Source organism: Bombyx mori, chromosome 9 (assembly GCF_030269925.1).
Source record: "Bombyx mori chromosome 9, ASM3026992v2".
Lineage (NCBI taxonomy): Eukaryota > Metazoa > Arthropoda > Insecta > Lepidoptera > Bombycidae > Bombyx > Bombyx mori.
In genome coordinates this window covers 11,263,948-11,286,977 of record NC_085115.1, presented here as the reverse complement: position 1 = coordinate 11,286,977, position 23,030 = coordinate 11,263,948, and the positions used below count along the sequence as shown (strand labels likewise).

General features: G+C 41.4%; 2 protein-coding genes across 5 annotated transcripts in view; one reads left to right on the top strand and one right to left on the bottom strand.

Annotated features, from left to right (window-relative positions):
- The window catches only part of LOC101742516 (V-type proton ATPase 116 kDa subunit a 1), a 37,117-nt gene extending 26,826 nt beyond the window's left edge, over window positions 1-10,291 (top strand). For all 3 annotated transcript variants that reach the window (XM_004931071.5, XM_062670159.1, XM_062670160.1), the window contains 7 exons: window positions 4,128-4,501; window positions 5,864-5,973; window positions 6,545-6,672; window positions 7,816-8,036; window positions 8,734-8,968; window positions 9,348-9,519; window positions 10,046-10,291. In XM_004931071.5, coding sequence (XP_004931128.1) covers window positions 4,128-4,501; window positions 5,864-5,973; window positions 6,545-6,672; window positions 7,816-8,036; window positions 8,734-8,968; window positions 9,348-9,519; window positions 10,046-10,145 — 1,340 coding nt within the window. In that variant the 3' untranslated portion in view covers window positions 10,146-10,291. The remainder of the gene's footprint in view (window positions 1-4,127; window positions 4,502-5,863; window positions 5,974-6,544; window positions 6,673-7,815; window positions 8,037-8,733; window positions 8,969-9,347; window positions 9,520-10,045) is intronic.
- On the bottom strand, window positions 10,277-22,985 carry LOC101745397 (tetratricopeptide repeat protein 21B). Of its 2 annotated transcripts, XM_038012708.2 has the most exons (13): window positions 22,753-22,985; window positions 22,343-22,449; window positions 20,122-22,180; window positions 19,747-20,032; window positions 19,150-19,343; window positions 18,384-18,776; window positions 17,959-18,063; window positions 16,543-16,714; window positions 16,008-16,197; window positions 14,430-14,633; window positions 13,590-13,688; window positions 13,184-13,302; window positions 10,277-12,319 (listed from the first exon to the last, which is right to left on the bottom strand). In XM_038012708.2, the coding sequence occupies exons 3-13, from the start codon at window positions 22,045-22,047 to the stop codon at window positions 12,081-12,083; spliced, it is 3,927 nt and encodes a 1,308-aa protein (XP_037868636.1). In that variant the 5' UTR covers window positions 22,048-22,180; window positions 22,343-22,449; window positions 22,753-22,985; the 3' UTR covers window positions 10,277-12,080. The 2 variants fall into 2 exon arrangements, with proteins under 2 accessions (XP_037868636.1, XP_062526142.1); XM_062670158.1 differs by having other exon boundaries at window positions 20,122-22,449.
- Window positions 22,986-23,030: the final 45 nt, after the last annotated feature.

Here is a 23,030-nt window from a genome sequence, read left to right as displayed (position 1 = left end):
ATAATTCTTCAATTACATTTGTGGCGTTTAGATTAAGCCATTTAAATTCTAAAGGTGCGATATATGTATTTTTTTCCCGCCGGGACGAAAAGTTCGCTTTTAGTCCCTGGCACGCGGGATAAAAGTACTCCATTCTCTCCCGGTGAGAATCGGATAATCGGACTAAAAGCGAACTTTTCATCCCGGCGGGAAAAAAATTGTATAATCATCTAGGGAGAAAAGTAAAACATTGTCACCCGCGATTGTGACAAAACATTTGGAATTTTGAAAAAAAAAAAAAAATGTTTTTTATGCATTTTAAAACTTTATTATTAATAATAAGACTATTTAATGCAAAAAACTAAAAAAAAAAATCAATTCATTATAAAGAATAAAAAATTTATAGAATTTAAAAAAAAACATGTGAGTATAAACGCGCCATGATTGGTCACCATAGTTGTGACGTCATAATGTTATAGCTATTTAATAACAGTACTGCGTTTACGGCTAATACACGTGACTAGACAATAGTATTGAAAATTTATTGCTAAAAAACGAGTTGTTAGTTGGTTATGATTAGCTATGTCCTTCTTCGCAGTGAACGCGCAAACTTGTGTCTTTAACGGGTTGAATTGAACCAAGTTCAATTCACCCCATTTGGAGACTCGCCCCAGAGAGTTCTCCACTTCAGACACAAGTTTTGATCTTCTCTCTTGCACCACGCTTCGAGAGAGACTCTGATGGCCGATATATCGCGCATCCCCCGTGCTGTCATCCGCATAGCAATGCATGCTATCAATAGACAGCATGTCATTGATATACAGGATGAAAAGCGTGGGGGAGAGCACCGAACCTTGTGGAACGCCAGCGTTAATGGTCATGGTATCAGAACAGTCACCGTCTACAACGACCGTGATGCTCCGCCCATCCAAAAAGCTAGCGATCCACTTGCAGAGACCCTCGGGGATTCCGTAAGATGGTAGCTTCGACAGAAGTGCCCTATGCCAGACCCTGTCGAAGGCCTTCGCGATATCAAGGCTCACAGCAAGAGCCTCGCCCTTGCTCTCCAAGGCTTCAGCCCACCTGTGAGTAAGGTATACAAGAAGATCGCCAGCTGAGCGACCGTGACGGAAACCGTACTGTCGGTCACTGATCAGCTGGCGATCTTCAAGATACTTCAGGAGTTGTATATTTATAATTCGCTCCATCACCTTGGAAAGCAAGGAAGTTATCGCGATAGGCCTATAGCTCGATGGGTCCGACCGGTCACCCTTCTTGGGGATAGGGTGGACGTGGGCGTTCTTCCATGAAGACGGAACCCTGTTAGTGCAATAAGAGAGGCGATACAAACGCGTTAGCGCAGGCGTCAGCTCAGGGGCGCACCTTTTCAGAACCACAGCAGGGATGCCGTCCGGCCCACTCGACTTATGGACGTCCAGGAGTCGGAGTTCCCGCCTGACTGCACACTGAGTAAAGCAGATCTCCGGCAGGGAACTGTCACACCGGGGGATGTTCGGTGGTGTGGCACCCCCGTCGTCCACAGTCGAGTTCGAGGCGAAGAGTTTGACCAGAAGGTCAGCCTTCTCTTTCGCACTATGGGCCAGATTGTCATCAGACTTGCGTAGTGGTGGGAGACTAGACCTGCAGAAGTTACCTTCTGCAGCCTTAGCGAGCGACCAGAAAGCACGGCTCCCGGCGGGATAGCTCTTCAGTCGCTCGCCAATTCTGGCAACGTGCTCCGACTTCGCCCTGGCAATAGCCCTCTTATAGGACCTAGAAGCGGCGTTAAATTTCCGCCTTTCCTCTGAGGTATTAGGATCCTGGCGTCTCCTGGCATCATTCCATGCCGCGTATGCGGACCGCTTGAGGCGTGCAGCGTCCCGACTGGCATTGTTATACCAGGGTCCACTGCGACCCCCGACGGGCACCTCGGAAGAAGGAATGAACAGTTCCATCCCCCGAAGCACCACGTTTTTAAGTCGGTCCGCACAGACGTCAGGATCACCAGAGGAAAAGCAGAGCCGCCCCCATGGGTAGGATGCGTAAAATTCACGCAACCCATCCCAATCTGCTGACATATACCGCCAAACTCTTCGATACCCGGTCGTCATTCGACGACCAGGACGAGAGATCGGTACCGCAGCACGGATAAGGCAGTGATCAGACGATCCAAGTGGAGCGTCGACCACCACACTGTATCCGGCAGGATCGGTGGTCAGCAGAAGGTCCAACAGAGAGGGCTCGTGCCCCTCAATATCTGGGACACGGGTGGGCTGTGTCACCAGCTGGGAGAAGCCGTAGGCCAGGGCGAAATCGTAGGCAGCCCGACCCGGGAGGGCAGTGGTTCTGGACCCCAACCACTCTTGGTGGTGAGCGTTAAAGTCTCCAAGAACCACCACCTCCGCAGATGGGTACTGCTCAAGCACGCGGTTAGTCCCCTCTTGCACATGCTCTATCAGAGCTGAACCTGCATCACTGCTGTGGGACCTGTACAGGCACGCGTAGACTCGGGTACAACCCCCGTGATCTACGCGCAGCCACAAGATGGACAGGTCCCGTTGTTCGAGGCCTCGTAGACGGCGACAACAGACATCAGCCCGGACGAATACACACACCCCGGCTTTACGCAGGAAGTTGTGCTCCAATACGTAGCCGGGGTATTCAAGGTAAGAAGTGTCATCCGGAGCAGATATCTGTGTCTCCGTCAGAAAAAGGAGGGCAGGCTGCGCCGTCTCAAGATGGTGGTGTACGGCGTCGAGGTTACTATGTAGGCCCCTTACATTGCTGAAATCAACATTAAATGTGGAATGGGGCATCGCCGACAAAACCCTTTTCCTTTTTTTAACTGTCATTTTATTATTATTTTTGGAGAGTGGGATTGGGTGGGGTAGGAAGTTCGAGGCAAAAACATGACAATACCTGAATAAAGCGTGGAACACAGTACGTGCTTGACCACGGGTTGCGTGAGAGACTGACGCAGGGCATGGAAGGGCCCCCAGTCCACCCTGCGTGCGATCGCCGGGATCCACTCCGGTCTCCGACTCCGGCACGACGACCGCACGACAGGATTTTACACCGGTTGGCGGGACAGCTTCCCGGGGCGGAGTTTAGTAGTGACACCCGGGTTCAGGTCCCCAACTGACCGGCGGGCGGCGGCGAACACCGTTTCACTGGGTCTCCCTATACCCCCGTCAAACAATCACGTCCCGCGAGCTTGCACGCACGTCTGCTCCGCATGTTCCAGGCATCATCAAGATTCACCCCGAACAAGGAAGAGGAAAGGGAAGGAATAAAACTGGCTCTCCAACCCACACGCCGGAACACAGCTAGGCTATTTGGCGGCGGACTCTAGTTGGAGGGTGGTCGCCAGCCAGTCGGACTATGTCCTACCACCGATTATGTATTCGGCTCCCGTTTAGCACCACCCAGGGGTCACTTGTAGGGAATCGTGGGTTAAACCTACGGAAGCGGGAAGCAATCGACCCCCATCTGAGGAATTGTTCGAGATGATACCGGCATCTCGTTTTTACCATCGCACCGCCCGCCATCGGAGTAGAGTTCATCCGTACTACCTGGAGCCACTGCGGTCATCCACAGTGCGTTTCCAGAGATCTTTTTTGCCACGTACCATCCGGCTATGGAATGAGCTCCCCTCCACGGTGTTTCCCGAGCGCTATGACATGTCCTTCTTCAAACGAGGCTTGTGGAGAGTATTAAGCGGTAGGCAGCGGCTTGGCTCTGCCCCTGGCATTGCTGAAGTCCATGGGCAACGGTAACCACTCACCATCAGGTGGGCCGTATGCTCGTCTGCCTACAAGGGCAATAAAAAAAAAAAAAAAAAAAAAAGCTATGTGTGATAAAGGATTTATTAAGGCAAAGTCTGATAATATAGCAATGAGGGAAAACTAACATTATGACGTCACACGCGCTCGGGTTTGTTCGGGAGCTGTCAGCGTGTCTTCGGTACTGGATTCAAAAAAATAAATTTTTATTTTGAAATAACTTTTGAATTATTGCGAATTTTTTTTCACAAACCCAATTCGCGGGTTTGAATGTCCTACTTTTCTCCCTCGGTGCGTAATATACTATTCCGGCACACCGAAACCTGACTTACGATTCAATGACAAATATTCGTTATCGCTCCTCAGCTTTGTACACGATCATAACGTTCCCGTTCTTGTTCGCTGTGATGTTCGGCGACCTTGGTCACGGCTGCATCATGGCGATGTTCGGCGGCTGGATGGTCGTGAAGGAAGTCTCGCTCGCCGCCAAGAAATCGAACAACGAAATCTGGAATATATTCTTCGCGGGCCGCTACATAATCCTGCTCATGGGCTGCTTCTCTATGTACACCGGCCTCGTGTACAACGATATCTTCTCCAAGTCTCTGAACATATTTGGCTCCTCTTGGCACATCCCGTACGACAACCACACGCTCGCTGAGAACGGCGCCTTGACGCTCGACCCTAAAGACGCCTACACCGAAGTGCCATACTTCATCGGTATCGACCCTATTTGGCAGGTGAGCTGATTTACTTAAACAATACTTTTTTTTTTTTAGTTTATGGCCTTGTATCTAGATCTTTAGGCCAGCTTAAACAATACCCTGTATATTGAGGGTTGACAGGCTATTTGGCTTAAGCGAAATTCGACATAATTTACGTTGTAGATGTCTATGGTCTCCAGTAACCACTTAACACCAGGTGGGCTGTGAGCTAGTCCACCCATCTAAGCAATAAAATAAAATTCGCTGAAGACGCGACATTTCGATCGTAACCTGCCAATACCTCCTAAGTGCTTTGATGGCAAGTTTACAGGAGATCATAAAAACGAAAATAATTAAAACTAAAAGTAGCCACTTCTAACATTAAGATATAAAGTTGGCACAAAAAATAAACGATTGCAGTAAAAATGTGAATTGGCAGGTATTGGCAGCTTAAGGTCGATTTATATGTAATTAAAAATGCCTTTTATTTCGTATTAGCATCAACAGTATGATGTTTTTAATCGGACTTCAATTAAGTTTACTCCAATCAAATAGCTGAAGAAGATTTATTTGTGATGAATTTTTTTTCTAAATTTTTTACTCTAAAGGGCTCTCCTGTAAAGTTAAAAAAATGTCGCTGAAACCAAATCGCCTTTCACCTCTCGACATGAAGTCGAAGGGGCTTTTGTCCAGCAGTGAACTTTTCTACTCTGATGAACTTATTTTCAGAAATAAGATAGTAGATGTATTTAAAAAAGGAAGAGAAAGAGGTAGACCTAACAAGAAATGGATGGATAGCGTGAAAGACGATATGTGTAAGAGGGGAGTGAACGAAGAAATGGTATATGATCCGGTCATCGTCCTCGTCGAACCCGTCGCTTGCGACGAAGGACTCGACGAGTAAATTAACCCTAAGACACAGCCCACTTAGTTTCTCGCCGGATCTTCTCAGTGGGTCGCGTTTCTGATCCGGTGGTAGATTCTGCGAAGCACGGCCCTTGCTAGGGTTCGTGTTAGCAACGTCGTCAGGTTTGAGCCCCGTGAGCTTACCTACTAGTTAAGGTTACATACATGATATAACGTAACATGTTGCGCCGACTCCAGGTGACTGGGAGAAGGGCAGAAGAATGATGATGTATTTAAAAACAAAAAAATCTTCAATACCGTAATCAATATTAAGCGGGTTTATGATTTTTACCTTTAATAAGTTTCCGATATTATGACCAGTTGCAGCAGTGTTGCCAGCGCCGCGGTCACAGGTATATTGAAGGCTGCGGGTAGGATGTTAATATCAGATAAATCTGTCTACCCTCTATCTAGTCCACTTTTGAGTGTTACCACTGGAACTTGGCGAATTGTCCAGACAATATACCCTTATAACTTATTCTTCATTTACAGAGCGCTGACAACAAGATTATCTTCCTCAACTCGTACAAAATGAAGCTGTCTATCATATTCGGTGTAATCCACATGATATTCGGTGTCTGCATGAGCGTGGTCAACTACAAGTGAGTTATTAATTATTATTACGACTTCAAGTTTACTGCGGAAATCAATTAGACCAGGAGTGGATACGTGTGCACTAAGCGCTTTACTTATTCCACTATCTATTTATATTCTACTTTATTCGTATCCTGAATATTTGATACCGTAGGTGCTATTATGGTTAATCCATACGAAACGGTACTAAAGTCTAGAATGATTCTACTGCGAAAGAGTCAAGCGTTCTCGTGGAAAAGCCGATAGCTGTTATTATAACTCAACTATTACGACTTATTGACTTGATATCTTAAGGCGATTCTGCTTATCAGCTTGGCTAAGAAATTACAATGAATTGAAAATAATTGAAGAGAGTTGATTATAGATAATTTGTTTCCGTTCTCGTACTAGTTGTAATTTAACGCACATCAAAGTTATGACGTCAAGTCTCGTCAAATCTCGTCTATCTCTATCTTGCGTTAGTATTAAGAAATTCTCAGTTAGAAACCCGTGAGCTTAAAATTAAGCTAACATAACCCCTAGAGGTTACTAGCAGTAGGTAGAAAAAAAGTCTTGCTACATTATAATTAAATTTTCCAGTTTCTTCAAGCGTCGCTACTCCATCTTCCTCGAGTTCCTCCCTCAGATCGTCTTTCTGGCGCTACTGTTCTTGTACATGGTGTTCATGATGTTCTTCAAATGGATCGCGTACAGCACTAAGAATGATGGTTAGTTATTGAAACTATATAAAAATTAGTATTTCGAAGTAATTGTTGACGAGGGCACTTTATACTATTGAGATCGGCTTCTTGTCTCAAGGTAGGTGGCGCCAGTGACGCTGTGATGTCAATGCACTACATGCACATGACTCCGGCAATAATTTACGATACCCATAGAAACACAAAGACGAAGGATTGGTTGTTTTTAAAATTGACCTCTCATGTCTTTATCGCAGCAGGGAACTGTGGGAGCATTCATAAAAGATTTATTTAACACTAGCTGGCCCGGCAAACGTTGTTTTGCCATATAAATTATTTCTATAAAAGATAAATATAATTAATATAATAAAAGATAAATATAAATAATATTTATTACTGGTGGTAGGACCTCTTGTGAGTCTGCGCGGGTAGGTATCTACCACCGCCCCGCCTATTTCTGCCGTGAAGCAGTAATGCGTTTCGGTTTGAAGGGTGGAGCAGCCGTTGTATCTATACTGAGATCTTAGAACTTATATCTCAAGGTGGGTGGCGCATTTACGTTGTAGATGTCTATGGGCTCCAGTAACCACTTAACAACAGGTGGGCTGTGAGCTCGTCCACCCATCTAAGCAAAAAAAAAAAACTGCCGGGCTGATTTGTGAATCTATACCATCCAGAGTGCCATCCAAACGCATACTAAAAAAATCATTGAAATCAGTCCAGCCGTTTAGGAGGAGTTTAGTGTCAAACACACGCACAGAGAAATATATATATAAATATTTATTAAAATTAATAATAATAGTAGTTAATTTACATGATCATAATAAGTTGATAAAAGCTGAAGTTTTAAATTTAGCGTTTTTAATCGTTAGCGCCCCCACAACGATTCTCATCATTAACGCCCCCGCAACTGGTGTAGGGAGTCCAACACTCATATAAATATTAGCCTATCCATTAAGTAAGTACCTACATGTATTTTCTACATGGATACCAAGTTTCAAGTCAATCGGATACATGGTTCAGTAGTTATAACGGAACATCCGTAAAAACCCCTGTAAATTTATATATTTTAGTATAGATTAATTTTAATGCCATTCCTGAATCAATGTCCCCTTAATCTCGGATGCCTATAAATGACAATAAAACTAAATAGTCCTATTTCTACTTTCCCAGAGCTGGCGTACACCCAAGGCTGCGCTCCGTCGGTGCTGATCCTGTTCATCAACATGATGCTGTTCTCGAAGAACGTCCCGGAGGAGGGCTGCAAGGAGTTCATGTTCGACGCTCAGAGCGACATCCAGCGCGTGTTCGTGTTCATCGCGCTGCTCTGCATCCCCGTCATGCTGCTCGGGAAGCCGCTGTACCTGCTCGCCACTAAGAAGAACAACCCCAAGGTACAGGTGCAATTAACTATACCGGTAACTACTGGTGTTGGTCCGATTCTCGATGTTCGACGACAATCAGTCTACTGTTGAAAATTTTCTTGGAAAAATGAAATGGAATGATTCTTGGAAATTGCCCCTCAGATACAGACCACTGAGTTTCTCGCCGGATCTTCTCAGTGGGTCGCGTTTCCGATCCGGTGGTAGATTCTGCGAATCACGGCTCTTGCTAGGGTTCGTGTTAGCAACGTCGTCAGGTTTGAGCCCCGTGAGCTCACCTAATAGTTAATGTTACGTTGATATAGCCTCTCAAAACTCTCAGCTTAGGTAGGAAAAAAAAAAAGGAAATGATTTTACCATCACACCGCCCGCAACCGGAGTAGTGTTCATCCATACTACTTGGGAGCCACTGCGTTCATCCACAGGGCGTTTCGCGCGATCGTTTTTGCCACTTACCATCCGGCTTTGGAACGAGCTCCCCTTCACGGTGTTTCCCAAGCCCTATGACATCTCCTTCTTCAAACGAGGCTTGTGAAGAGTACTTAACGGTAGGAGCGGCTTGGCTCTGCCCCTGGCATTGCGGACGTCCATGGGCGACGGTAACCACTCAGTCATCAGGTTGGCCGTATGCCCGTCTGTCTACAACTGGGAAAGTTTCATTTTTTTTTAATTGGCGTAACAATATAAGAGCAAACAAAAATTGTTACAGCCCGAACATTCCAACGGCAGCGTCAACCAAGGCATCGAGCTGCAGGAGCAGACCGACCTCGGCGACGTGCAGCCCAAGCCCGAAGCTAAGTCCAGCGGCGGGCACGACCACGAGGACGAGCCCTTCAGCGAGATCATGATCCACCAGGCCATCCACACCATCGAATACGTACTCAGCACCATCTCTCACACAGCCTCCTACCTCCGACTCTGGGCCTTGTCGCTCGCCCACGCTGGTCAGTGGATTTTATTTTTTCGTGAATGACGTCATCATCTTCAATGATGTCGTCGAAGTTATAAGAACGATTGTGACCGTTCAAACTAAAACATTTATTTTTATATGCATAGTAAAAAAATACTTTGTTTGGTTATTAGTATGGACTCAAATTACATACATACAAATGCATGTAATTTATAAATTTACCCAATAGACCCATAAATCAGTCTATGAAGTTTTTTTGTACGAGTATGATCCCTCACACCTAATAAAAAAATAATTTCAACTGTTTTCTGATATTAATTGTGTTTTAGTGTGCAATAAAGTATGTTCTCTCTCTTTCTCTCTTCAATATTTATTTAAAAAAATGGGTTCAATATTATAATTGTTATTGGCAGAGTTGTCCGAAGTACTATGGAACATGGTGCTGACGTTCGGCTTGAAGGACCATAACTACGTGGGCGCCATCAAGCTGTACGTGGCGTTCTGTTTCTGGGCGCTGTTCACGCTCGCCATCCTCGTCATGATGGAGGGACTCTCCGCATTCTTGCATACTCTGCGTTTGCACTGGTCAGTACTGAGACAACAGAGATATGAGGATAGAATGCAACTAATGACCGCTCTTCAAAGATATTTAACTAATTAAATCAGTTTGTTTTTATCAAATATTAATAAGTCACATCTGTTCAGCATTTAAACAACAAATATTTCTTGCACACATACATATAGTAGCATATGTGGCTAATCGTTTTATATGCACAATTCATGGTTACTTTGTTCTTCATTTTGACCCCAAATGACGTCACCTATAACTATGTTCCGCGTTTTGTAACTTACTCGCCAATTTTAAAAGATCGGAGATCCGATTCGTTATTCATTTTTGCGTTTAAATCGTTTGCTCATGTGACATCGCTATTTAATAAATAAACAATTTGCATTCATACTTGAGAGTTCTGCAACAAGAAGTATTTGATGCATCACGGTTTCATGACATTTATTTTTTATTATATTTATCTCTCGATTTTACCATTTTAATTAATATGCGTTCACTAATCGTTATTGAAAACTGTATTAAACTTTGTATAAATTGTTTCAGGGTTGAATTCATGAGCAAATTCTACGCCGGTCTGGGCTACATCTTCCAGCCATTCTGTTTCAAGACGATCCTCGAACAAGAGGAAAATAAAGATGATTAAATATATTACATATATTATGTAACATGATAAAAAATATACTTACGTAGTTTAGTATCAAAACAGTATTGTTTGATTGTTCCACAAGGACGTAGTTTTGTAAAAGGTCACACAATTCGTGAATAAAATATATATTTATGAATGTTTTATTTCATATTTCTTTATTAGAACATAATTATTTACAGATAAAACATGAATGATAATTGACATTATTTTTCCAATAAAAGATCGGTGGTCAAAACTATGGCTACGCACTGTAACAATTTATTAATAAGGTGTAATAAATTTCAACACACAATTTTCGTGTTTGTACAAATTTAAAATAAAGGAATGCATTTTCATGTTCACGTACTCCGCATCTGCATGTCTACTGTATAGATTCTCAACAACGCATATATTTTTAATACAAATACGTGACATGATGCGTTTCAATTAAGAATGCGCATGGACTTGCGCCATATTGTGACGTCATAGCTGTCAAACCGGAAAAAATAGGTAAAGTCAGTAAAAAAGGTACATATTTTTAAACATTTATTTATAATCCAAATATTCGAGTTTTCCGATTCCACTCATAGCACTGCTTGAGTTATCATCATCATCGTAGCCCATCCACAGATTATAGGGCCCGACAGTGTTGCAATTTTTAAATAGGTGGGATTTTTTTAAAATATACATAATCTAAATCCATGTTTAATTTACCACGACCAGTACTCAACATTACAAGGAAATTATATTATAGATGTGTATGGTTCATTAAAACAAACATATTAATAGTCTTCATGATTATGCAAAAAAATTACTAGAAAAAAGAAGATACATTTTTTTTGTTGCTGTCCATATTTTTTTATCGATCTTTAGACAGCTCAAGGTCATTGACATGCACATTCTTATTTGAAACGCACTAGACATTGTACGTCTGCAGCGAAGCAATCCTGGACTCCGAATGGAACATCATCAGACGTCGTCCCAAGGTAGCTGCCGAGTTTCGCTAGCAGATAATCGTTAAATTGATATTGTAAGTCATTTGAGGCCATTAGCGCAAAAATGGCCTAACCCACATTTTTTTATATTTTAGCTTATATGACGTATATTGGAATTTATTTAAAATACAATAAATTTTGATGCAAAACCGGCCTATCCGTAGTTTCACTAAGAGATAACAGATAGCTTTGTAAACATTAATTTTGCGCGTATTGTTTTTTGGCCTACTCAAATTCGAATTCATGAAAATTCAAACCTAACTGCCTCCATACTAACTATGGTAAACTTAGGGCACTTTTGCGCTGACGGCCTCATTTATTATAAGGGCTTTTCGATTCAAAATGATGATGAAGTTCAGTTAAAGCAGTCTTCAAATATCCGATCTCACTGCTCTGCTGGGCAAAGCAACTTAAATTTGTTACTTAGATGGACAGGGGGTAGTAGTACCTGGACAGCAGCAACGCGCACTGCGGTACCTTGATCACCTCAAACGCAGCTATCGGACGTGTCTACCCTCAAAAGAGAAAAGTGCATTTCCCGCCATGAAATTTTGTACAAAAAAGCTATTACTAGTAAATTCACGCGTCCTCGACACAAGAATAAAAATTACTAAACACGTTCCGCATCATCGAAGGCACTAAATTTATAACTATACTGAAACCTTAGAACTCATTTCTCAAGGTGGGTGGCGGCATTTACGTTGTAGATGTCTATGGGCGCCGTTAACCACTTAACACCAGGTGGGTTATGAGCTCGTCCACCCATCTATGCAATAAATAAAATAAAAAAAGTAAATTATCTTGTATAGTATGAGGTAGCGCCCTCTGTGAATTGATATTTAAAACTTCACGTTTCATTTTTTCGTTTCATCGAGTTTGAAATCACACCCAACGATTCTAAAGAAGTTTCACTTTAAAAATGTACAAAATATTGTTACATTTCTACATTTCGTTTAATTCACGTCCTCAAATTCGCTTTAGCTTTCTCTAAAATCTCCTTCTTGATCTTCGGATAGTCGGGATGCACCTTCAGTATGTATCGCGATACGATTATACATTCCGGGTACTTCTTGAGTTTCAAATAACAATGCGCCAGCTTGTAGCCGACGGACAGGTCGCCGCGGCCGGCGTGGCTCCACGCGTTGTCGTAGTTGTGCGCCGCGCTCTTGTAATTCTGCTCCTTCTCCGCTATTTGACCTGAAATAATAACGCGACAAACGTTCACGATTGACTACCACAGCGAAGGAATAACATCGTGTAATAAAAATCAAACCCGTAAAATTATAATTTGCGTAATTACTGTGTGGTAGGACCTCTTGTGAGTCCGCCCGGGAAGGTATCACCGCCCTGCCTGTTTCTGCCGTGAAGCAGTAATGCGTTTCGGCTTGAGGGGTGGGGCAGCCGTTGTAACTATACTGAGACCTTAGAAATCATATCTCAAGGTGGGTGGCTGCATTTACTTTGTAAATGTCTATGGGCTCCGGTAACCACTTAACATCAGGTGAAGAGTGAAGGTTGAAGCTTTAATAAATCTAATATCGTTGATCAAGCACGAAGACATGGGTTACTTTAATGTACAAACAGGCAGAGCCGTAATTCAAACACGAGCGATCTTGTAGCGCGGCCTATTACAAAAAGAAGGACTTTATTCTGGTCGAGATTTTGACCAAACTAATAAATTATTAGTATTGTCGATCGGTCATTATTGATACGTGTACAGTGTGCTTCATAGTGCGAGTTGTTTAACATTCTCGATAGCGAAAAAATTAACTCAAATTTGTATGCAGTTGGAAGAGCGCCCTTAGCGGCAAACGTAGGTAAACGTTCCAACTCCATACAAATTTTAGTAAACTTTTATGCTATCGAGAATGTTAAAAGACTCGCAATGAGCAAACAGGTTCGAGTTAAATAGACGTCTTCAAGTTATTCACAGATTACATTGAAAAAATTCCGTTAGATACAAGCTAGTAAAATTGTTGGGAAAATATGGAAAACGAAACACGAGTTAAATCGTACCGAATGAAACAGTATCAGAGTTAGACAGAGATAAAAAAACATTACCTAGATATTGGTAGGCTCTAGCACAAGAGTTGTTGTGGTTTAAGATTTTCGTGAGCAGTTCTTTGGCAGCGTCCGTCCTTCCGGAACTTATCTGTCCCTCAGCCACTTCCAGCCAGCATCTACAACGATATTATCGGTCTGTAAGAGCTCTTATGTTAATCAAGGTCCCATCTCTAGCTATGAACTTAAACACACAGGCGAAACTGCGTCGCCAGTATCTATAATGATAGTTCTTGACACAAAAAAATATTAATGTAATCGTATCGTACGACAGGACGCATGTCATACTATAATTTATATTGTTGTAGCTTTTTTATTATAAGGTTACATCAAAATACTTTTGACTAATCCATTTTTGCTAATTGAAATGTACTGGTGAGACATACTGTAATACATATCACATTACCTTTCGAGTCCATCGGCCTTCTCCGGCGACCACACGATGGACGAAATAGTTCTTTTGAGGATGTTCTTCGCGCGCGTCGGCTGTTTTGTTATATTGTATCTAAAAATAAATTATCAATTATTATCTACTAGAACGAAAACGTCAAAACTTCGCGTCCTAACACCAGTCGTTGCCGGGTACCTGCCAGCGCCATCATCTGTTGCCCATCTATTGCTCATCTACTGCCTAGTGCAAATCAAGCACGCATTCCAGTTTGAAATGTTTGAACAGTTGTAATACAATACAACTGACACTTTGAAGTCAAGGCGGATGACAACACTCATGTTCTAATCATCCTCATGTAATAGTGGCCACTAAACTGGGCCGTGAGGTCGTTCACTCATTAAAGCAATAAAAAAAACAGCATTCGATAAATAAATAAAAATTAAGGCGCAATAACTTTAGCAACGATTCGGAATGCAGTTTCACCACTGAGAAGAGTTCGCAAGTAACTTAAGGCAATAAATAGATTTACATTTACTCCATTTATTTGCGTAATTACTGGTAGTAGGACCTCTTGCGAGTTCGCACGGGTAGGTACCATCACTCCGCCTGTTTCTGCCGTGAAGCAGTAATGCGTTTCGGTTTGAAGGGTGGGGCAGCCGTTGTAACTATACTTGAGACCTTAGAACTTATATCACAAGGTGGGTGTGGCTTATTTACGTTGTAGATGTCCATGGGCTCCAGTAACCACTTAACACCGGGTGGGCTGTGAGCTCGTCCACAGTGTGTCTCAATAGCTGGCGGAGAGGTGCTCATAAGATCCCTAGGTTGATTCTAGGATTAGAAAGAGAAACTCACGCATTAGCGATGGCCAGCACGACGTAAGGGTCGTCCTGGTAGCCGTCCTCGGTGACCAGGGGTAGCAAGTCTTGCAGCACCCGCTCCGCCTGGCCCTTGTTCTTGGTCGCCAGCTGGAGGAGCGCCTGCAGAGGTTTCCGTTCAGCTGGATTCACTTCGACGAGAAGCTTTTCGGCGGTCCGTAAAGCTAGTAGACGCGTATCACTGAAACAAATCAGAGAATCATGTATATATATTTCTGATTTTTTTGACAACCCATTGTTTGTAATTTTTTTTTTTAACTATTATTATTGTAGTTATCAATATATTTTGGTGTCAACAATAAAAAAAACGAATGAAATGAATGTGAGATTTTAAATTCGGGGTGGGCCAGTGAAACGCTCGAACACTTCACACTCGATGCTTTATTTCATTTTAAGTTACTCCAATACGTCTTTCGTCTTCCGGGTTACACTGCGTCTAAGCGTCGTCGCATCCGGAAACTACTCCCTTTTTTTTTGTATGCAGACGAGCATACGTCCCACCTGATGGTGAGTGGTTACCGTCGCCCATGAACTTCAGCAATGCCAGGGGCAGAGCCAAGCCGCTGCCTACCACTTAATACTCTCCACAAGCCTCGTTTGAAGAAGCACATGTCATAGCGCTCGGGAAACACCGTGGAGGGGAGCTCATTCCATAGCCGGATGGTACGTGGCAAAAAAGACCTCTGGAAACGCACTGTGGATGACCGCAGTGGCTCCAGGTAGTATGGATGAACTCTACTCCGGTGGCGGGCGGTGCGATGGTAAAAACGAGATGACGGTATCATCTCGAACAATTCCTCAGAGCACTCCCCATGGAACATAGGGTACAAAATACAGAGGGAACCGAAGTCCCTCCGCAGACCCAGAGGTTCCAAACTGTTCCCCTGTTGCTTATGAAATAAAACTCGGTGTCTCGCATTCATTCGCCGCCCTTTTTACTTCCTAACACGACATCTCCTATCACTCTCACTCAGTCATGCTCCATATCTGTCATTCATCCACATCGCTCTGTTCCGTTCCTACATAAATTTGAATCTTAAAGTGTCAAAGGTTGTGGTCCAATTTCAATCACTGGGCGAACACTTCTTTTAATAACGTACATGCATACGTTACACAACATCCCCAAGCCAGGGTTTCTATATGTGTTATGAGAGCGAGCAACACGTTCGAGATGAAGAATATTATGCTCGGAACTTAAACAGCAAAATAAATATCTTTAACAAAGGCACTGACTAAGACGCTAAATCAATTAAACACCGGTTTGCAACTGTATTTTTCTAATTAGAGTTTGGATTGAGCGCGTTGATTTCACGATAGTTTTAGGCAGCGAAATGTATCTTGTTAACCGTTTTTGTATTACACCTTAAGGGTGGTCAAACTTTCCGCCTATTTTTAAAAGATTAAAGGCAAAACTCAATGGTCAAAACTAAAACAAAATTAAAACCAAAACTAAAACTAAAAAACTAAACTAAAACCAAAAAACTAAACTAAATCTAAAAGACTCCTTAAATTAAAAATCAGGAGTAGGTAGTTAAATAGGTGGGTAGTTAGTTACGCGTCATCAGCGGAGGCGGTGAGGTTATCCGGCGGCGGCAGCGGCGCGTGCTGCGACAGGCACAGCAGCACCATGCGCGCGGCGGCCGCGGCCCCCCACCGCGCCCCCCCGCGCGCCGCGTTCAGCGCCCGCAGCGCCGCGTTGCACTTGCCGCCGTACGCCGCGCACACGCCCGCGCAGTACTTGTAGCCTACCCATCAACACACGAGAATTTATAATGAGCTACAGAGAGCGCTCTCTTCTTTTTTTCAATATAACTATTGGCTTTTTGTGACGCCAATATTGCCATCGCAAAATTTATGAAAGATTTATCAAACATGGGATGAACTGAATTAACTTCCCAGCAAAATTTAAGGATTTTTTTTATTTATTGCTTATTTGGGTGGGGACAAGCTCACAGCCCACCTGGTGTTAAATTGATACTGGAACCCATAGACATCTACGACGTAAATGCCGCCACCTACCTTGAGATATAAGTTGTAAAGTCTCAAGTACACAGTACAAGTGTTACCGCCAGTTTGCACGGATGGCATACCCGGGTCGTCCGGATCGTCGAGGTGTTGCTTGGCGAGTTCCAAGGCCTGTTCGGCTTCGCTGAGTTTCCCGCGTCTCCACTGCACCTCGACAAGCTGCGCGAGAGCCTCCCAGCTCGTCGGCTTCACCGATAAGATCTGGTTCAGATGCCGTTGGGCTGTTTCTAGATCCACCTATGGGTAAAAGTTTTCAAAATTGGCGCGTTATTGTTGTCTTCAAGTAATTTATATTTACTTTAACGAAGACAAATATATAGACTTTTACAGTCTATGCTACCCCGCGACCGGAAACCAGCGCTACACTATAAAAACGCGCCTTCGCTGGCCCACTGAGTTTCTCGCCGGATCTTCTCAGTGAGTCGCGTTTCCGATCCGGTGGTAGATTCTGCGAAGCACTGCTCTTGCTAGGGCCAGTGTTAGCAACACCTCTGGTTTGAGCTCCGTGAGCTCATCTATACGCTAGGGCAGCGGTCGGGGAACCGGGGTAAATTACCCCAAATGGGGTAAAATTAAATTTTGGGGGGTAAAAATGAAACTTTTGTAAAGTATATATTGAAGTGAAACTTCTTTAGAATCGTTAAAATTTTAGTTAGTTTTCTTTTCAAAATTATCAGGGGGGCTATAATATGAAAGATACTAAAAAGAAGCGATTTCGTTTTTTTTTGTTCTTCGCCATGGGGTAATATCAACTTACACAAAATATTTTGGGGTAAGTTCCCCGACCGCTGCGCTAGGGTAACGCTGATATAGCCTCTACAGGCTATCAGCATAGAAAAAAAAACGTGTGGCACTCGGGAACTGCCGCGGTAAAGCTATTGCATAGCATTTTTTATCAACTTATGCAATTATAATTAGACAATGATAATTTAATATTAAAACAATAATAAAGCAAGACCACGCTATATTAAACATTAATAAAAGCAAGACCTTATCTGTCCCCTTCACACTCATAAGCTAGACCGCGCGAGAGAGATGGGCAGACTTTTCATGATGCGCATGCGATGCAACGCGTGACGTCACGCCACGCGTTTATTCACAAACACTACACAAGTGCAACGTGTGAATGTGTGTAACGCGAGCTACATGGTAGACGGAGTGAGGGTTGTCAGGTTTTTTTCGTTACTGAATTTCATGATTCGGTCGCCGCGCTCAAGGCCCGCGATAAAAGCTATGCAATAGATTAAAAGCCTTCGCTCTCTTTTGCGCGTGACGTTCATGCGTGGCGGTTTCTGTTTAGACTTGTTGTGTAATTTTAACAGCTTTCGTTGACAGTAGATTGATATCATTTTATTATAAGTTTTGGTTAATTTACTAAAATATTTTGTGTTCTGCTTCTGTGTAATTTCTTTCATTTTTAACTTCCTCACTGCTGGTCGATAATAATAATATAAATCTAGTAAACAACAACCAAATAGTACCTTACGAAACGCCAGGTCTGCCATCATGACTGCCGCAGATTCATTATTCGGATCTGCGTTCAATAAAACTGCACAAGTTTGCTCGCACTTTTCTGGATTATTCATCTTTAAGTAAAACAAAAAAGAGGTTATGAAAACGCACTTCAAACCAACTTTTTTTTTATTGCTTAGAAGAGTGGACGAGCCTATCTGGTGTTAAGTGGTTACTGGAGCCCATAGACATTGACAACGCAAATGCGCCGCCCACCTTGAGATATAAGTTCTAAGGTCTCAGTATAGTTACAACGGCTGCCCCACCCTTCAAGCCTAAACGCATACTGCTTCACGGCAGAAATAGGCTGGGTGGTGGTACCTACCCGTGCGAACTCACATGAGGTCCTACCACCAGTAAGAATATCTATGGCTCTGTATAGTCGTGTACTTACCTGCGCGTACAGCTTAGCTAGGGCCAGCAGCGTGCTCGGCTCGCGGGGAGTATGAATTAGGGCCTCAGAATACAAATTAGCCGCGACAGCCGGCTCCCTCATGCTTTTGAACTTCGCCAAAGCGCACAATATGTTCGAAAGCTGCCTCCTCTCCTCCTGCAGATCCGTCTTCGAGTCTATCTCTAGTCTTTTGACGATCGATAACTGCAATTCTTTTGCTTCGGCTAATATTAAATTGACGTTTCCCGGAGTCGGAGTTTTCAGTTCTCTACATTTCGCCTGCTTAAGTAGCAATCGGACACGGCGCCTCAGTGTTCCGATGTCTTTCTCTTTATTGTACACCTGATTCAGCTCCGAAGATATAGTAGTGTCCGCTTTATCGTATTGTTTTAACTAAAAAATAATTCATCAACTTCAATGGCTTATGACAATGACTTTTTAAATTTAAATATAGTAGGTGAGTTTTTTTTAACCAGCCTTTAGGTTAAGGTAGTTTTTATGTTAATTTTGAATTTTTGTTTTATTATTATTATTATTGCTTTTGTTTTATTCCGAGACTGTAGTTATTGTTTTTATTTAATTCTGGTATACTATATGAAAATTTAATGAATGTAATATGGATGCAAAATCTAAAGTAAATTAAATAAAATAAAAAAATTAAAAAAAAAGGTGGGCCGGAGACTTTTCCAGTTTTAGTAGGACAGGTGAGGGAACAAAGGCTCGGCTAAGAAAGTTGAGTATTTATCGTCACGTTCAAGGCACTCACTCTGACGAGTAGATCGAGATATTCAAATTTAAGTTCGTCGTCGTTGAACGTTTTCATCGCGTTCTCATAGTGCTGCACGGCCTTGTCGTATTCGTGCATCTTGAACAAAGCTGCGCCGAGTTTCTTAGTGAGCTGTAGGTCCCCGAGGTTGCCTCTCAGGGCGGTCTCGTATGACTCCACCGCTTGTGCTGGATCTACAAAATTATAAATTACGTGTAATAAAAATCAAACCCGCAAACTTATAATTTGGGTAATTACTGGTGGTAGGACCTCTTGTGATTCCACACGGGTAGGTACCACCACCCCGCCTATTTCTGCCGTGAAGCAGTAATGTGGGGCAGCCATTTAACAATAGTTCAAGCGTTTGGTTCAAATACATATCTACAAATTATTTACTCGAACTTTGCTCATTTTTTTGAGCTCACTCTTTCTATTAATAAAGACAGTAATAAAATCGATTTTGTGGAATTGGAACTAAATAGTACAATATTAATTTGCTAGTGAATGGTGAATTCTAACCATGAACACTGACATTATCTGAGGCAAAAACGAAGTATGAAATGTCATTAAACTTGAAATTGGATAAAAGTAACTGACCTTGAATCGACATAAAAGCATCTCCCATCATCGTATGGGCATCTGTCATTGGATGATTACTGACAATCTCTTTAAAACATGTTGTGAACATGGCTCTGTCTTTTTTATTTTTCAAATAAATATGAGCCAGTTTGCTGTGGGCTTGAAAGTAATATGGCTGTCCGGGCTTTATTTCATTTAAGATGTCAATTGCACTGTCAATATCCCCTTGATTCAGAGCCAAGTCAGCACGTGATATTAACAGCCGAGTTTCTTCTGATGTATATGAAAATTCTTGAATTGCTTCCTACAAAATAAACCAAATAGAAATGTAACTTAATCATTAAAAAAATTGCTGTTTTAATAAAAATAATAATGCTAAATATTTTTTCTGACCTGCATGGCTTTGCCCGCTTCCCCAATTTGCCCTAAAGCTGTGTGTATCTCAATGATTTGTAGATACAAAGTAGCTTTATCAATAATGTTCAAGTCTGAATCGAATGTTCTGCTCATGTTGCTTTTACTAGTTGCTATCTGAAGACTTGTCAAGAAGCTTGACAAAGCATCTTGTAATTTTTCTTTGCTTTTTAAAACTATTGCATTTATAAAATGGTACATTGCACTATCTCTGACTTTGAAATTGTAACTCAGACAAATTTCTAAACATTGTTCAGCTTTAACATATTCTTGCTGTTGTATATAAATTTGTGATAGTAAAATCTGACTACCAGCATGTGTATTGTCCAACTCAGCGATTTGTTGAGCTATTTTTTCAGCTTCAATGGCATATCCGAAAAGAAATTTCAATTTAGCCAATTCAAATAAGCCTGGTATCAAACCTGAGCAAGCTTCACAAACAGCATTTAAGATTTTAAAACACTGGATTACAACAGGGATGTTTCCTTCTTGAGAATAAAGCAGATACCCAATGATAATAAACGGCTTCTTTGGTAAATGCTTTTTGTACTCTTTGTAAATTTCTAAAACAAAATCTGGGTCTAAGTCCTTAATGTAAATTAAACTCATGGGATTGCGAGAGGCTAAATTTAATTTTGTTTCAAAGGCTGTGTTTAACAATGGTACTGCATTAGATGAGTTCTTGATATTTAGTTGGGCAGACAACAAGTATAGAAGTGGTAACTTTTCTGTTCCTTGCATCTCAAAAAGTAATTCAATTTGTTGGGTTATTTGGTCTGTCGGACCATTCTCTAACATTTGGCAGAGAGTCAATCCACAGAGTGCTGTGATGGAATTATTGTCCAATTTACTTGCAGCTCTAAAGAAACTCAGTGCGTCTTTATATTTTGCCTGAAGGATACACTGGTAGCCAACTTCACTGAGATAGTCAACATTATTTGAATACATTTCTGAAGCATACTGGGCAAATCTATAAGCTTGAGACAAAACTGCACTTGACCTCCCACAAATTCTAGAAAAGATTTGAGCAGTATAGTAAAACTGATGTCCATTATGGCTTTCTTCAATTTCGAGTATACCAAAAAAGCGGTTCAATTGATCAGCTGCTTCTATATAATCAGATCGTTTACCAAGTGCAAGATATATTCTCATTTTCAAGCCCTCAACATTATCTGGATCTATAGAAAATATTCTTTCTAATGTATCGAAAACCGCTTCCCATTTCTGCATTGCAAATTCATTTTTCATTTTCTCGACAAGGGGTACTACTTGCCCTGAGTTGTTAATAATCAGTCTATCTAATGTTAAATTTGATGCATCATAGTCCTTTGCTAGATATTTCAATTTTGCCAACCCAAGCAGTGCTTCAATACTGTTATCACTTTTTCTGATAGCTGCTTCTAAACATTCTATAGTGGATTTCGGTGATTTTTCCTGACTCAAGCCCAGGTCATTCCATCCCTTCAGAATTATAGAATCTAAATTATTAGGATCTTTTCTAAATACTTTATTTAAATAGTCAGATGCTTTTTCATTTATTTCTGCTAATGATAAAAACAAAGCTGAATAGTAATATGAAGTTATGCTTGCATGTTTCTTTTCTTCCTTCAATTTTGATTCTAAATTGAACAACACCTCTTTTTCTGGTAAATTAGAAACTTTGTATGCATAAACTAGAGCAATGATCACTGCCAATTGTATCTCACTGTCTGATTGGAGCGGAGTTAGTTCAGAAATCCCTTTATGAACTTGCCCTTCTAATATCAATGCAATTCCAGTATAGAAAATAAATTCTGAGTTCCTAGGATTTTGTTGCAACGCTTCGTTTGAAATTTTCTTAACATTACCATAGTATTTTTCCCGTAAATAATAATGAATATTACATCTATGCCAAGCCAAATCCATGGTTAAATTATTCTAATTCAAGTTTTACATTTAGCACCTTATATTTATTAATGTTGTCTTCGTAGAATTTGGCTAAAAAGTGACATTTGCAAATCACATTCAACCTGTTTTCTAAAGCATGATCAAAGGCATACTGGAAAGTAAATAATAATTGTATTTTTATTTATGTAAAAAAAATATTTTCAACTGACATCATTTTTATTGACACAAGACTAAAAGATAAACTTTTTGAATTAAGATTTAAAACTTGATGTGTATGTTACTTGATACTAAAATTCAATACTCAGAAAATAACCTGTGCCAATAATTTCCCAACTCCTTTTCCTTGAAAAGCCTGCGGCACATTTGTATGGATCAAGGTTATCCCCTTGCCTTTCTTCTCATAGCTGATCACAGCATCTTCTGCAATTAGGAAAATATATGATAATATAATGAAATTTTAATGTTTTGTTTGTAAACTTGTGGTTCCCTTTGATGTTACGGAATTTCAGCCCATCTATAAAGTCTTCTAATGGCTAATAAGCTAATATCTCTTATCACTAGGTGCAATAATGCATAATTTTGAAGTTGTGTTTAGTCTAAAGTACCTAAACACATCACAACCAAACCCCAATGTAGCTTATTAGATACTAGGATTTATTGTTATATTTATGGGTTTAATATCCTTATGTAGTGGAAATTATACAAATAGTAAAGAATTCTCACCTCCTTTTATTGACACAGCAAACTGTTGCTTAGCAACATTGTTAACAACTTTTAGAGCTTCCGTGGAGAAAGCGCGAGCTCTTGTTAACATTCCAGACATGAGAAACTATTTTCAAACCTACAGAGTCCGAATTTTTTACTAATAGTTCAGTTTTATGTCACAAATATGTCGCAAAAATTAAACATGAAATGCGCCGCATTTTCTTTAATCTACTAAATTTTGATGTAAATTGACATTGAAGAAAATCCGTAAAATGGAACTGTCCATTGTTGCTTTA

What these genes read in the sequence shown, in the direction of transcription:
- LOC101745397 (XM_062670158.1), bottom strand. Translation starts at nt 22,047, where the DNA reads ATGGATTTGGCTTGGCATAGATGTAATATTCATTATTATTTACGGGAA. An exon ending in CGACGATCCGGACGACCCGG is followed by an intron (nt 16,198 to 16,542) that starts GTATGCCATCCG and finishes GTTGATGGGTAG; the next exon opens with GCTACAAGTACTGCGCGGGC. An exon ending in GTGCTGGCCATCGCTAATGC is followed by an intron (nt 13,689 to 14,429) that starts GTGAGTTTCTCT and finishes ATTTATTTTTAG; the next exon opens with ATACAATATAACAAAACAGC.